This window comes from Camellia sinensis, chromosome 4 (genome assembly GCF_055761805.1).
Source record: "Camellia sinensis isolate YWXY chromosome 4, ASM5576180v1, whole genome shotgun sequence".
In the NCBI taxonomy this organism is placed as follows: Eukaryota; Viridiplantae; Streptophyta; class Magnoliopsida; order Ericales; family Theaceae; genus Camellia; species Camellia sinensis.
This window is the reverse complement of record NC_138964.1, coordinates 17,456,214-17,470,671: the sequence shown is the minus strand read 5'-3', so window position 1 is coordinate 17,470,671 and position 14,458 is coordinate 17,456,214. Positions and strand designations below refer to the sequence as shown.

Below are 14,458 nucleotides of genomic sequence, written 5' to 3'. Positions count from 1 at the left end.
CATTCACACTGCAACGTGAAAACATAAAATAAAATTGAAAAAAGTAAAAATCATAACAAAAATGATTGTTCAACCAACAAGTATAGTAAAAAACAAAAAAAATAAAATACAACTAACTTTCGAAAAAAACTTCAAAAAAAAAAAAAAAAAAAAAAACTCATACCAAAATGTAATGTGAATATTCATAATTTATAATTAACATACAACTAACCCCAGCAAAACTAAATTCATACCAATATAAACATTTACACTGCAACATGAAACAAAATGAAAAAAAAAAAAAGACTATTTCAATTGTTTAATGGTAAAAAAAAAAATGATTACTCAAACAACAAGTATAGTAACAAATAATCAATGAAATGTGAATATTCATATTTTGCAAAATATATAATTATGTCCATATCTACATTTCAACACTTATTTTCACTACAACAAAACTGGATTTTTACGACATCACATTAACGACATACAATAAATGCAAGTCGTAATCTTTCACTTCTACGACTTTCTTTTTTTGCATATCGTAAATAATATTCTAACTACGACATGCCTATTACGTAGTCTGTTAATACTAATAATGATAATTTTTTTACGACGTGCAATGCTAGTCGTACATAATAAAAAAATTTATGACATGCATATGACATGTTGTTGATACATTAAACATACACGACACACGTATACTAGGCATTAAAAATGTGTCACTTTTCACTATGCACAATTTCTGTCGTGAATAGTATGACCGAAAAAAATAGGTGCAAAAATAAAATAATCTAGTGCCAATCATCAAAAAAATATATTAGAATTTTTTTATTATTTATCAAAATATACTAACACTTTTGGCTTCTAAATATACTAACACTTTTGGCTTCTATTCATAAAGGATGAACATAGAAAACTCAAATGAGGGTTTCAATCTCTCTCTAGATACCCCTTCTTCTTCTAGATCTTCCTCTTCGAAGAAAAAGAACGACTAGTTCTTCGTCGAGTACTAGAGCTTGTTAGACGATGATGGCTTTTCCCCCTTGAGAGAAATCGTCAAACCCGACTTCATTAGGCCTTTGCCTCCTCCTCCTTCAGAGTGTTTCAGAGTGTGACCTTGTTCCCTTATTCGAATTATACGATGTCATCGATGCATCTTACCGTGATGGATGGTGGAGTGGTGTCATCATCATAGTTCTCAACAATTCCAAGTTTGTAGTCACCTTCTAGAACCCTCCTGATGAGATCGAGTTGGGGGTTTCAGAGTTGCAGGTTCATCGAGAGTGGGTCGACGGCAAATGGGTCCAACTTGAAAAGCAGGTAGGGTCTTGCTTTCTAGTGTTTTGGGGGTTTATGATATGCACTTTGATTTCGCCTAGTATATGATCCTAGGATTTGATTTCTAAGGTTTTTGAGAGTGAGGAATTTGATGAAATATCCTGAAATATCTTAGGCCAAACATGTTTTGATTTCTAGGATTTTTTGGAACATGCCCTTGATTATCTGTCTCTGTTGTAAACATGGATCGATTGGACAAAGACGAGCAAATTGAATTGTTGTTTTCCTGTGAATTTTGATGGGTCTATGAGAAGAAACTTCAACAAATCAAAGAACTCAAAGGATTATAAGCTTTCTAAGAGCTTGTCTGAGAAGCTCGTCAAGAGCACTTTCTCTGGTGAGAATCATACATACCCCATTTTGATTTTTGGTCCCTAGTATGCAATACTCATTGAGTTTTCATCTGGGTAACTGATAAATTTTGATATAGGGACTTGTGAGGATATGATTGACATGGGTTTTGAGTTGTCTGAGGTTTTGTCTAAATTGGTTTTCCAATTTTATGTTGAATTCTTCATTTACCAATTTGAATTTTTGTGACAAAAATTTGTGATGGTTGAGGTTAGCTGTTGGATTAGAATATGCTTCACAACACTAGTAATTTGGAGCTCTTATTTGGGTCATTGCTAAATTTGTTGTCTTGTGGAGTTTATTTTGAATTAGGTTTGATTATGGGTTGATATAATGCAACTTTTCCATATTATTTTTCAAGCTGGAAGCGATTGATTGATTATTTGGATGATCTGATTATCTTATCCACTATTATTCTTAAATTATGAGAATGCATAAAGGTGTGTTGACCACTATTAGATCGCTAGCTGAACAAACAAGTGAATTTTCAATTATTGTAGGGTTACACCAAGGATCAACATTAAGTCCTTATCTTTTTATTTTAGTTATGGATGAGTTAACGAGAAATATTCAAGATGATATGTCATTCTCTATGCTTTTTGTAGATAATATTATGTTAGTGGATAGGACTAGAGCAGAAGTTAACCCTAAGTTGGAGATTTAGAGAGAAAGACGTTAATCTAAAGGATTTAGAATAAGTAGAACTAAGACAGAATATATGGAATGCAACTTAGTAATAATAACTATGGAAATAGATAAGAAATGAAGATTGAAAACTAAGAACTGTTTTAGAGTGAACATTTTTGTTATTTAGGATCAATTAGTACAACGGTTAGAGAGATTGGAGTAGATGCGACCTATAGAATTAAGGCGGGGTAGCTTAAGTGGAGGAGTATGTCTAGGATACTGTGCGATAAACGAGTATCCACTAGATTAAAAAGAAAGTCCTATTGAACAGCTATTAGACTAGTGATGTTATATGTGACGGAATGTTGAGCAACTAAGAAACAACATGTAAATAAGATGAATGTTACTGAGATGAGGATGCTAAGATAGATGTGTGACAATATTAGAAAAGACAGAGTTAGGAATGAGTATATTCGTGAATGGGGAAGAGTAGCACTGATAGAAGATAAGTTGAAAGAGAATAGAATGAGATGATTTGGTCATATACAATGGAGACCAACAGAAGCAATAGTGAAGAGATGCAATGCAGTAACGGTAGAAGAAAGTGTTAGAGAAAATGGCATACCTAAATTGATGGAGGCTATTGTAGTAAATAGAGAAATGATTCTCCTTAATTTGACTAACCAAATGACATTTGATAGAATCGAGTGGATGATAAAGATTCATATTGTCAATTCCATTTAATGAGATTTAAGACTTGGTTTGGTTTGGTTTAGTTTTGTATTATTATTATTATTATTTTGTTTCACTAAGGGATGACAAGTGGTATGGCTTAAATATTAGAGTGTGGACGCGCCCGAACGTCTCGGAAAAATCCCGTTTCGTTCATTTGGGCTTACCATAGTTCAGACTCAAATGTCACGGTTCTGAATCTAATCTCACAATGTGCGATGTGACACCGATAAATCACCAAAAAGTTCAAATCCAGCAAATCATTTTGGAAAACTGATTTTTAATAAGGAAGTGTCAAATATGGACTGCTTTGCCAGATACAGAGTTGCCACCTAAATATTTTATTTTAGAGAAATTTAGGAAACCCTAAGTCGTGCCTAAGGCCACGTGTCCGTCATCACCAAAGTTGCCTCGGCTCGGGAACTTGGGTACGATTGGGAAAGGTCATTTAATGAGCACTCTCGCTCGCCCGATCAAAGATCGGCCTGTACTAAGCATGATATCTTGTTTTTAAAAGCACATGTGCTCTTATTCCGATTAATTAGCTAGTCTTACTACGTGATGCGCACAGCAAACAAGTATAGACTAGATCACCTAATTTGGAACGAAGCATCGCATATCCGTTTGTTTGGAAAATGGTTTGAAATTTGCTACTCACAAGTAGGCTGAAATGCGGATTTCAATGAATTGTTCCAATTCAAGCAATCCAACCTTCACTCACAGGCATTCAGGCAGTTATAACAAATAAGCAGTTAGCCTCATGGCAAGCATGCTAACATGGCAACATTAACACACATGCAGTATTCTAAAGCGTAAACACTCACAGTGTACTCCGAGCCAAAACAAAGAACTTGTTAGAAATCATGCATAATCCTAGTTCATGTTAAGATGACTAATGTAACAAATGCGAAGATGCAGCTAAGATAGGCTCGGCTATTCTAGTCATGTCATGTAAAATGCAACTTGATACATGTATTCAAATAAATGTATTAAAATACAATGCAGTTAGTATAATGCGTCGAGCCCGGTGCATACAGTACAGAAGAATGATGCAAACATGCGAGCATAAGGTATGCTAAACGAAATATGTCCTAAAACTAACCATCGTAAGCAGTTAAGTAAAAGGGAGAAAGAAATGGGGGTTGGAAGACATGCATCACACACACGCACGCTTATTACACACTTGGCTCTCTCGAGGGAGAGACCGAATAAGAAGCTAACTAGCTAATCTAAGCTAATTAAACTAATTATTACATAACAAATTAATTAACTAATCCTAGTTAACAAATTATTACAAAACGAATTGAATAGCTAACGCATTAACTAATTAAAGTACAAACCAAAGCGTAAACTAGCTATCTAAGCATGGCAGCTAAGGAAAGCAGTAAAACAGGAGGTTCTCGGAGGGAGAAGACTGGATGCATGCTCAGTCGCCTCGTTCGGAAATCCAATGTGATGCCCGATTTGCCTCTGTTTTCATTTGTTCTCAGAAACTTGCACCAAGCTCCAGAAAGCTGAAACTTCACCTTGGGAGTCTTATGGGAGGGTGGCCGACCACTTTTGGTCTCTCCAGATACCTGCCGACCACTTTTGGTTGTTAAAAACCAGAAAAGTGGTCGGCCAGCTAGTTTTTCTAGCTGGCCGGCTAGTTATTGCTGCTGAACTGCAATTTGCTGTAACAGAGAGCAAGAAAGGGCATGGCAATGTATTTGCAAGATATGTGTGCACAACCACCCTCCCTATCATGTCATGAACTCAAAGGGGTGTGGTTCTCAACCTCGGGCCACCAATCGCACATTTCAATGCATGATAGCCGAGAGGCGAAGTTGTACAATTCAATATGAAATAAATGCACAAGTAAACACATAAGGCCTAGAACTCTATCATGTATGATTAAGAGCGTCGACAACCAGGAATTGAGGCAAGTTTCATTACTGTATGAAACGTCTCCCGTTTCCCGTGTTTGGACTAACACCTATTCCAAACACGATGCAAGCAAGAAACATGACATGCACAATGCTATGTAATGCAACCTTAGCATGCGAACATGTAACTACATGGCATACTCAATGCAACTAGCAACCTAGCATACACAATGCAAGGCATAACATGGCATACACAATGATAAATGCTAAGAACTAGATGGCATGCTCAATGTAAGGCAATCATGAGGGTTCTTAACACAATGTAATGCATGCATGCACAATGCAATGCAACAAGGGCAATAATGTGCAATGCACCAAACATGCAACAACATGCAAACCATATACTCAATGGACTTAAACCGAAATGGACAGACCTCAGTCATGCCAAAACAGTGGCCATAATGCTAAAATGGAGGCACCGAAAACACATACAAACATGCATGCCAATTGGCTCACCAACTAAGGCACTAAGGTGCAACTCTCAAGAACACTTAAAGAGTGAAAAGCATGGAAGTGTAGCAACAATAAGTGCACTGAAATTAGACAAGAAATGATACCAAATCACTTAATCAACACAAGCATGGCATGCAATGGTCCTTAAAGCTTAAGACAAGTAAAGAGGACTACACATGAGGCATGCAATACATGGCACAAATGCATGAACTAAGCATGGACAGAGCTCAAGTAAGTCAAAATAAGGACCTAAACATGTTGAGATGAGGGCTCAAATACCTAGGCATGCAAGCATACAAGCTAAGCCATAAACTAGGCAACAATGCATAACACTCAAAGGCACTTAAAGCATGATTGAGGTAGGAACATGGCAATGCTAAATGCTCTGAAATGTCATGCTAAGTGATGCCAAATCATGTACACAACACACGTGAAGCATGCAATGGTGCTCAAAGCTTGAGGCAAGCAAGAACATTTGTACTACAAGTATACAAAACATGAAACATGTGACCAAGGTAACCCAAAACAGTTATAGAATATGTTAAAATGAGTCTAAAACATGCATGGAAGGAAGCCAAAATAAGCTATCATGAAGGGCATAAGACATGATGCATACAAGGCAAATAAGGTGGATTACACTAAACCTATTAAGACCAAGCATAGAATGAATTAACCAATAAAAATCAGAGTTATATCATGGCATAATAATCCCAAAAATACACTGAAATGAGAGCTCGCAAGTTAAGGCATGAAGGCATACACAATGGTTCATGTTAAGGCATAAAGGGGTAAACCCTCCAATGCATTGAATGAGTGTTTAATGTGAATGCATGACCATAAAACATTGACTGAAATCACATAATAAATGATGCTAAATCATTGAAATAGTCCAAGTAATGCATGCTAGAGGACTCAACACACAAAGCTAACAAGCTAGATTGAACCATAGCTATACAAAGTAAGTCATGCATAGCCAAGACAACACAAATCAGACTTTAAATATGCTAAAACATAAACAAAGTCTTCTCAGAGCTAAGCCAAAAACATGCTAAAATAACATGTTACAACATGATGCATGTTAGGCTAGTTTATGGAACTACACTACAAGTGTATGGAGCATGCAAGGGCCAACCAAAACAAACCAAAACAAAGTCATGACATGGCAAAACATCACCGAAAACATGCTGAAATGGAAAGAAAACAAGCTAGAATGACATGCTATTTCATGAAGCACATAAAGCTAGTTTGTGTGATTTACACTACAAGTGTATCAACCATGCATGGAGTGACCAAAGAAAGCAAAAACAATGGTATGCCTCAGCAAAATAACTACAAATACAAGCTAAGAACAAGCTAACACAAGCTTATCAAAGATGCTCAAACGTGAGCCATATGAAGCAAGTAAACAAAATACAAGGAGAGGGGACCCTCTCCTATTTAGGATATCAAAACCACCTTTCCACCACTGAAAATCCTCTGGATTTCAGTGGTAGAAAGGTCATGCAAAAGCTTCACCAAGAGCCTAAAGGGATGGCTCAAAACAAGGCCTAACAAGGCCTAAGAGGGAGTAAATCACCCCAAATGAAAAAGTGACTTTAAACAACTATTTTAAGCACACAAAAATAGAACTTTTTGTAGTAGGAAGTTAAGCTTAAAAAAGTATGCAAAAGGGGTCAAAAGCTCAAGCAAAAATGGGGATTTAAAAGGTCAAAGACTCACCCTTGAAGACCTTCTTTAGAGCTGCAACTCCAGCAACTTTTTCAAGCTCAAAGCAATCCAAGAACACCAAAACCAGCTCATAAGCACCTTAGTAGCAAAGGGATGTTGTTTGAGTGTGTGTTTGTGTGAAAAAGCAAGACAAAAGTACACTTTTGAACACAAAACAAGAGCAAAATGAAGAAGTATAGATATAGGCTATATGTATAACTCAAGGGAGTTTTTCTGAACCTAGAGGAGGGAGGAGGAGCCTCACTCTTATAGAAGAGGAAAGGCAAAGCTTCTAGGAGAAGCTAAGAACCAAGGCAATCTCTTCTAGGAGAAGCTAAGAACCAAGGCAATCTCTCCATACACGTGTATGGAGGATAGCTCTGGTGTCCTCCAACTGTGCTAGCTGGCTAAAAATATCTCCAAAAAGGTGTCAAAAAGCAGTCGACCACTTCAAGTGGTCGGCCTGCTACTTAAAGTGGTTGGCCGACCACTTCAAGTGGCCTCTGAGAGCAAAAACTGGTCGGCCATGGTAGGAGAGAGTCCAGGGCATGAAAACAATGCAGTGGTGTGGTGGTCGACCAGAAAAGATGCCCCAAAAACCAAGAAAGCCAGTTGTCTGACCAGAAAACTGGCTGGCAGAGGAAGAAGTGGTCAGCCAGGAGAAATGCTGGTCTCCCACCCTTGTACCACCTTCCAAACAAGGAAAACAAGATTTATACCAAAAATAAACCAAAACGGATGTAAGACGAGAGATCGGGAGGCAAAGCATGCGGTTGAAAGTCCCAAAAACTAGCTGACGAGCACCAAAAGTGGTATGCGACCACAAAAGTGGTCTCTCGGACCACAGTGTCCCTCCAGGCAGAGGCAACAAAGTGTGGTTCAAAAACCACGCCAAACGGAGAACGTTAAGCGGTCCCAAGACAAGGCGCGTGACCAAAGGCTCTAAAAATCGGAAACTAGTCTCCAAACGGAAAAAGTGGCCTATGACCACAAAAAGTGGTCTACGACCACAAAGCGATGGTCTACAAGACCACTCCCTCCCTCCGGGAAGAGAAAACAAGATTCGGTCCACAAATCGAGCCAAAGCACAAAAGAATTCAGAGGCCCGGAGGCAAGGCCCTCAGCCAAAACTCTGAAACCTTTAAATGAGCACAACATGCAGCGTCATCAAGCGCTCAATCGATGATGGCTGAGTCTTAAGGTCGGTCAAAAATGGGGTGTCTACAGTTGCTACTCTTTGACAGAACTCGAAAGTCATAAGTGACGAGTGAATGTCAAAGCCTAGAGACGACTCATTTTTGACAAGGCCGAAAACTTAGACAAACATGCAATATAATAAAGAGATGCGCCCGCAGGCTAGGGCAAGATGCAAATGACATGCACAAAGTCGAACATAATTTATTATCATGCAAAGAAAGCTGTAACGAAGCAAATATACACAATAAATGCAACAGTTTAAGCAGGAGAATACGAACCAAACTACATTACATGCAGAAAGGATGTAAGAGAATTATACAATTCTCGCTACGTCTCACACGGAGAATACAATATCGTCAGGTTCGTCTGGTCGTGACAGCTTCAAATGAATCGTACATACAATATCGTGCCTGCAAAAGAAAGAAACTCAGCAGGTGCAATATCGTTAGAAACATGCATAGCAATGCAAGTGAAAAGTGCGTAACAACGCAAGTGGAGGGGTGCATGACAATGCAACCTAAGTTTGACGCATAACAATGCAGAAGGGATGCAAAACAATGCAACCTAAGTGTGACACATAACAATGTGGAAGGGATGCAAGACAATGCAACCTAAGTGTGACGCATAACAATGCGGAAAGGATGCAAGACAATGCAACCTAAGTGTGACGCATAACAATGCAGAAGGGATGCAAAACAATGCAACCTAAGTGTGACACATAACAATGTGGATAAAACAAGCATAACAATGCGAGTAAAGTGCGGGACAATGCAAGCAAAGTGTATAGCAATTCAACAAAAGTGCGCGTAATAAAGCGCCTAGTAACATGCATAACAATGTAACAAGTGGTGGGCACAACAATTTAGGATAGGAAAGTGTGACGAAATAGCACGTTTGAATGAAAAATAAGTACAAGCCTTAAAGAGAGTAATTCAACTGTAACCTCCGATTTACCTCTCGGAGGGGTCATATGTACTTAAAAGGATATACCTTACTCTTGACGAGTAACGATGAGTTACGCGTCGAAGACTTAAATTGAAATTCCTGAAGGGACATTCTTGAGCCGAAAAGTGTACTTTTCTTGTACTTTCCCGAGGGCCGAGGACTCCAATCATCACCAAAATGCATAGGGAGAACAATGGAGCCTTGAGGATCATCCAGGAGGGTGGCCGACCAATTATATCAGTGGCCGATCAGTTGTTGCCCATAAAATTGGTCGGCCGACCAGAAAAACTGGCTAGCCTGACCAGTTTACAGAATTTCAGGGCAGTTTGGTCTTTTAGCTTCGGTTTTTTAAGTACACAACTCCAAATCAGTTTGTATCACACCTCCAAGGCCGAAATACATTCTCCTTTGCTTCTAGACGCTTTTTCTCTCTCAGATCTGCACTTTATACGCGTTTTCCAACGCCCCACGCGAAGTTGTTTTGCGAAAACTTTCGATTCTCTTCGTTTTGAACCGATTAGAATTTGTTTTCGGAGTTTTTTTCTCCATTTTCATCACTTGAGGTATGTTTGTCTCAAAGTTTAGTACCTTTTCTCGGGCGTTGACTTTTGTTGACTTTTTCTCTTCCTAAGAGTTGACTTTTGTTGACTATTTGCAATTTTGGCTCATTTTGCTCGTTTTTGTATCTTTTATAGATTTCTTTAGATAACTGACGATATCCCGTATAGCGGAGGTCCTCCATATGCAGAGGACGAGCCCGACATCATATCGTTGCCTCCGAGGATACGGCCATTCGTCCTTGAGGGGTACGACCTGAAGGAGCACATCCTTCCTCCTGGCACCTTCTACCACTTCACGGACTTCGCGCGGCGGGCACCTGCAGACCTGCTACTACGAGAGCCGGAGTCCCATCTATTTCATCACGCGCATGAGGTACATACTTTACTTTTGCATTTCTTGCACATTTTATGTTTTTGCCATGTATCATATTTGATCGTTTTGAACATATTGACATACACAACACTCTGCTAGTTCGGCACACAACTCATTTGGGCACACAGCACATAACACTGCTCAATCTGAATACGCAGTTCATAACACAACATTCGGTTTAATTGGCACATGGCTCATAACGCTGCTTAATCTGAACACACAGTCCATAACACAACATTCGATTAGCTGGCACACAGCTCATAACACTGCTCAATCTGAACACGCAGTTCATAACACAGTATTCGATTAGTTGGCAAACGGCTCATAACGCTACTCAATCTGAACATGCAGTCCATAACACAGCATTAGATTAGTTGGCACACAGCTCATAACACTGCTCAATCTGAACACGCAGTCCATAACACAGCATTCGATTAATTGGCACACGGCTCATGACACTGCTCAATCTGAACACGCAGTCCATAACACAGCATTCGATTAATTGGCACACGGCTCATAACACTGCTCAATCTGAACACGCAGTCCATAACACAGTATTCGATTAGTTTGAACACAGCTCATAACACTACTCAATCTGAACACGCAGTCCATAACACAACATTCGATTAGTTTAAACACACAGCTCATAACACTGCTCAATCTGAACACGCAGTCCATAACATAGCATTTTGTTTAGTTTGAACACACAGCTCATAACACTGTTCAATCTGAACACGCAGTCCATAACACAGCATTCGATTAGTTGGCACACGGCTCATAACATTGCTCAATCTGAACACGCAGTCCATAACACAGCATTTTGTTTAGTTGGCACACGGCTCATAACACTGCTCAATCTGAACACGCAGTCCATAACACAGCATTTGATTTTTTTAGCACACTGCTCAATCTGAACACACAGTCCATAACGCAGTACACTTTTTCATAACATAGCACACCACTTAATCTGAACACGCAGTTTATAACACGGTATTCGTTTTTTTAGCACACTGCTCAATCTAAACACACAGTCCATAACGCAGTACACTTTTTCATAACATAGCACACCGCTCAATTTGAACACACAGTCCATAACACGGTATTCATTTTTTTTAGCACACTGCTCAATCTGAACACACAGTCCATAACGCAGTACACTTTTTTCATAACATAGCACACCGCTCAATTTGAACACACAGTCCATAACGCAGTACACTTTTTCATAACGTAGCACACCTCTCAATCTGAACATGCAGTCCATAACATGGTATTCAATTTTTTAGCATACTGCTCAATCTGAACACACAGTCCATAACGCAGTACACTTTTTCATAACATAGCACACCGCTCAATTTGAACACGCAGTCCATAAAACGGTATTCGGTTTTTTAACACACTGCTCAATCTGAATACACAGTCCATAACGCAGTACACTTTTTCATTTTGAACACGTTGCTCATACTTTTTACTTTGAACACGCAGCTCATACTTTTCATTCTGAACACACAGCTCATACTTTTTACTGTGAACACGCAGCTCATACTTTTCATTGTGAACACGCAGCTCATACTTTTCATTCTGAACACACAGCTCATACTTTTTACTTTGAACACGTAGCTCATACTTTTCATTCTAAAACTGAATACATCTGTTCATTCTGAATGCAAGTATCTTCCCGTTTCACACGGGGTTATGGGTCTATCCTCACGAGGGAGTGGTACATGGAGCTCGCAGACGCTGTTCGACATATAGTGGACGAGGCAGGGTTTGGTCTATTCTGTGCAGGATTGTCACGTCATCCAGCGAGTAGGACCTTCTTAGGGGCACTTGTGGAGAGATGGTGGGACACCACCAACTCCTTCCATTTCTCAGCCATTGAGGATATGACGATGATCCCATACGACTTCTCCATGCTGACGGGCCTTGAGGTGGGAGGCCGGCCGATTCCATACGACGCAGATATAGGTGAGTGGGAGACCGCTTGGATTTATTTGCTCAGAGCCCGTCCGCCGATCGACAGATCATCAGGCAGGCTTAGGTACACCTGGTTCTCCGAGCAGTACAGGGGGACTTCGCCCCAGACCATTGAGACCGTACAGCAGTACGCCCGAGGATTTTTGATGTTCCTCCTCGGGACCACACTATTCTCCGACAAGGGGAACACAGTTGGGCTTTATCTGCTCAGTGCTCTAGTGGACCTATCACGAGTCCAGCTCTTTGATTAGGGTGGCGCTGCCCTCGCTTTCCTTTACTGCTACATGAGTGCGACCTCCCGTGAGCGAGGGACCATAGTTGGAGGCTACTGGCGAGCTTGGGAGGTACATTCTGCCCTCTTAATTTACAGTTTTGCTTTTCATTATCTGTACACTGCACACTACACACATTACATTCTGTATTCTACATTCTACACTCAGCATTCTGCATTTCCTGTATTTTCTGTATATTGTACACTGCACACTGCATTCTGCACTTAGCATTCTGCACTCAGCCTTCTGCACTCAGCCTTCTGCACTCAACATTCTGTATACTGTACACTGCACACTACATTCTGCACTCTGACAGTCGTTGTCTTGCCTTTCACAGCTGTAGGTTTATGCGTACTTCCCGACGTTGGCCCCTAAACTAGAGGTCGAGGCACCCCTTGAGGTCCCTTACTCGCGCAGATTTGAGGGTTGGTGTCGGTCCAGGCCCCGGGAGACTTTGCCCTTTCTCCGGCAGTTCTTCGATACTGTACGGGCGACGGAGGTAATTCAGAACTCTCAGTTCTTCATGCTTTCAACTTTGATTTATCTTGCATATTTATGACATCTAATCAATTTATGCACTTGCTACCCACAGGTGTCCTGGCAGCCTTGGATAGCCATGCCAGGGAATCCTCGATTTCTGTTCGCTGGGGCATGGGGCACTTCGCGATACAGGGCTCTGCTTGAGGGACCGGTCGGCAGAGCCTAGTTTCTCGGAGAGCGCTCCATGCGCCAGACGATGGGCAACTTCGATCAGGACGTTCCCTCGTTGCCTCTACCAGAGATGTGGTCCGCAGGGGATCTTACGCCCCGAAAGACGGAGGACCTCATGCTGGGTATTGATGCTGTCCTTTTTCTGGAGGAGGGGGATTACGCGACATATCGCCATACGTACTTGATGCCTCTGCTGTCAGGTGTCCGTATCCCCAGGAAGAGAGCTACTGACATGCCTTCCTCGAGTCGCGCCCGAGCTAGAGGCATTCCTTCGACCAGCGGGGCAGGCTCATCGAGAGGCGGGACCGAATGGATGCCTTCGACTTGCTAGTATGCTGGATGGCCAGATCTTCCGATCGAGTTGACGGGCTGGCAGTATGGGACTTCTTATCCGATTCCACTGGGGCCTCCGATGCCCGACCATCAATACGTCAGTGACCCTGACTCACTACCGGTATGTTTTATAATTTTCATTTATCACTCAAATATTTAGACATTCATTCATTCACCGATGACTTGAACTTGTGTATGCAGCCTCCCAGAGAGTATACTGAGAGGTTACTCAGAGTGGTGGCTTCGCTCGAGGGCATGGTTCTGCGGAGGGAGACAATGCTCTGTGCCTCCGGCGTTCAGGTACTTTTCAATTTCCTCGCATTTATCATGCTTCTGATGACATATGGAAACTGAACATTTCATTGTATTGATTCATTACATGTGTAGAGCACATCTGACACATCGCATTCACACACTATATCTGCATGCACCCATTCTATGTAATTCTCGTATCTGCATCTGATATACATGCTGGTTGATGCATTCAAACTGTCCTTTTCAGGTCCCGCCTCTGCAGACTGGGCCATCCAGGCCTTCTCGAGCAGCTAGGAGAGGAGTCTCAGCACGCGGTCGAGGTGGACGCAGAGCACCTGTCAGACAGGATGACGAGTCTAGCGAGGAGGAGGAGTTGGCACATCCACAATCAGAGACATCTGCAGGCAGGGATGACGACTCTGGTTCCAGTGCTGAGGACGGAGGCAACGCTGAGGAGGATTCCGATGACGGTGACTCCGATTCAGATGATGGTGCCGGTGCCGGTGGCGCGGAGGCTGCTCAACCGAAGAGGGTGAAGAAGGCCTCTCGGTCTTGAACTTGATAGCACTGATGCAGATATTCCTCCTTTATTTTCTTTTTACATGTAGTTGTAGCACATTGTACAGCTTAGGCAGTTTTATTTTTCTTCCAAAACTTGTACCCTTTTGTAAAGTGTTGTAAAAAAAGAAGCTATGATGGAATGAAAATGGCTTTTCGTTCAAA

General features: G+C 41.1%; 1 protein-coding gene across 21 annotated transcripts; it reads left to right on the top strand.

Annotated features, from left to right (window-relative positions):
- The first annotated feature begins 857 nt into the window (after positions 1-857).
- Positions 858-14,458, top strand: LOC114260137 (uncharacterized). 21 transcript variants are annotated; one of them, XM_082924362.1, is made up of 8 exons: positions 878-1,302; positions 1,459-1,657; positions 9,986-10,190; positions 11,808-12,508; positions 12,774-12,935; positions 13,041-13,601; positions 13,682-13,780; positions 13,983-14,458. In XM_082924362.1, exons 6-8 carry the CDS (start codon positions 13,560-13,562, stop codon positions 14,289-14,291), a joined length of 450 nt encoding a protein of 149 aa, XP_082780488.1. In that variant the 5' UTR covers positions 878-1,302; positions 1,459-1,657; positions 9,986-10,190; positions 11,808-12,508; positions 12,774-12,935; positions 13,041-13,559; the 3' UTR covers positions 14,292-14,458. The 21 variants fall into 21 exon arrangements, with proteins under 21 accessions (XP_082780498.1, XP_082780488.1, XP_082780490.1 ...); XM_082924360.1 differs by having other exon boundaries at positions 880-1,302; positions 1,522-1,657; positions 9,953-10,190; positions 11,859-12,508; XM_082924354.1 differs by having other exon boundaries at positions 880-1,302; positions 1,522-1,657; positions 9,953-10,190; positions 11,859-12,508; positions 13,029-13,601.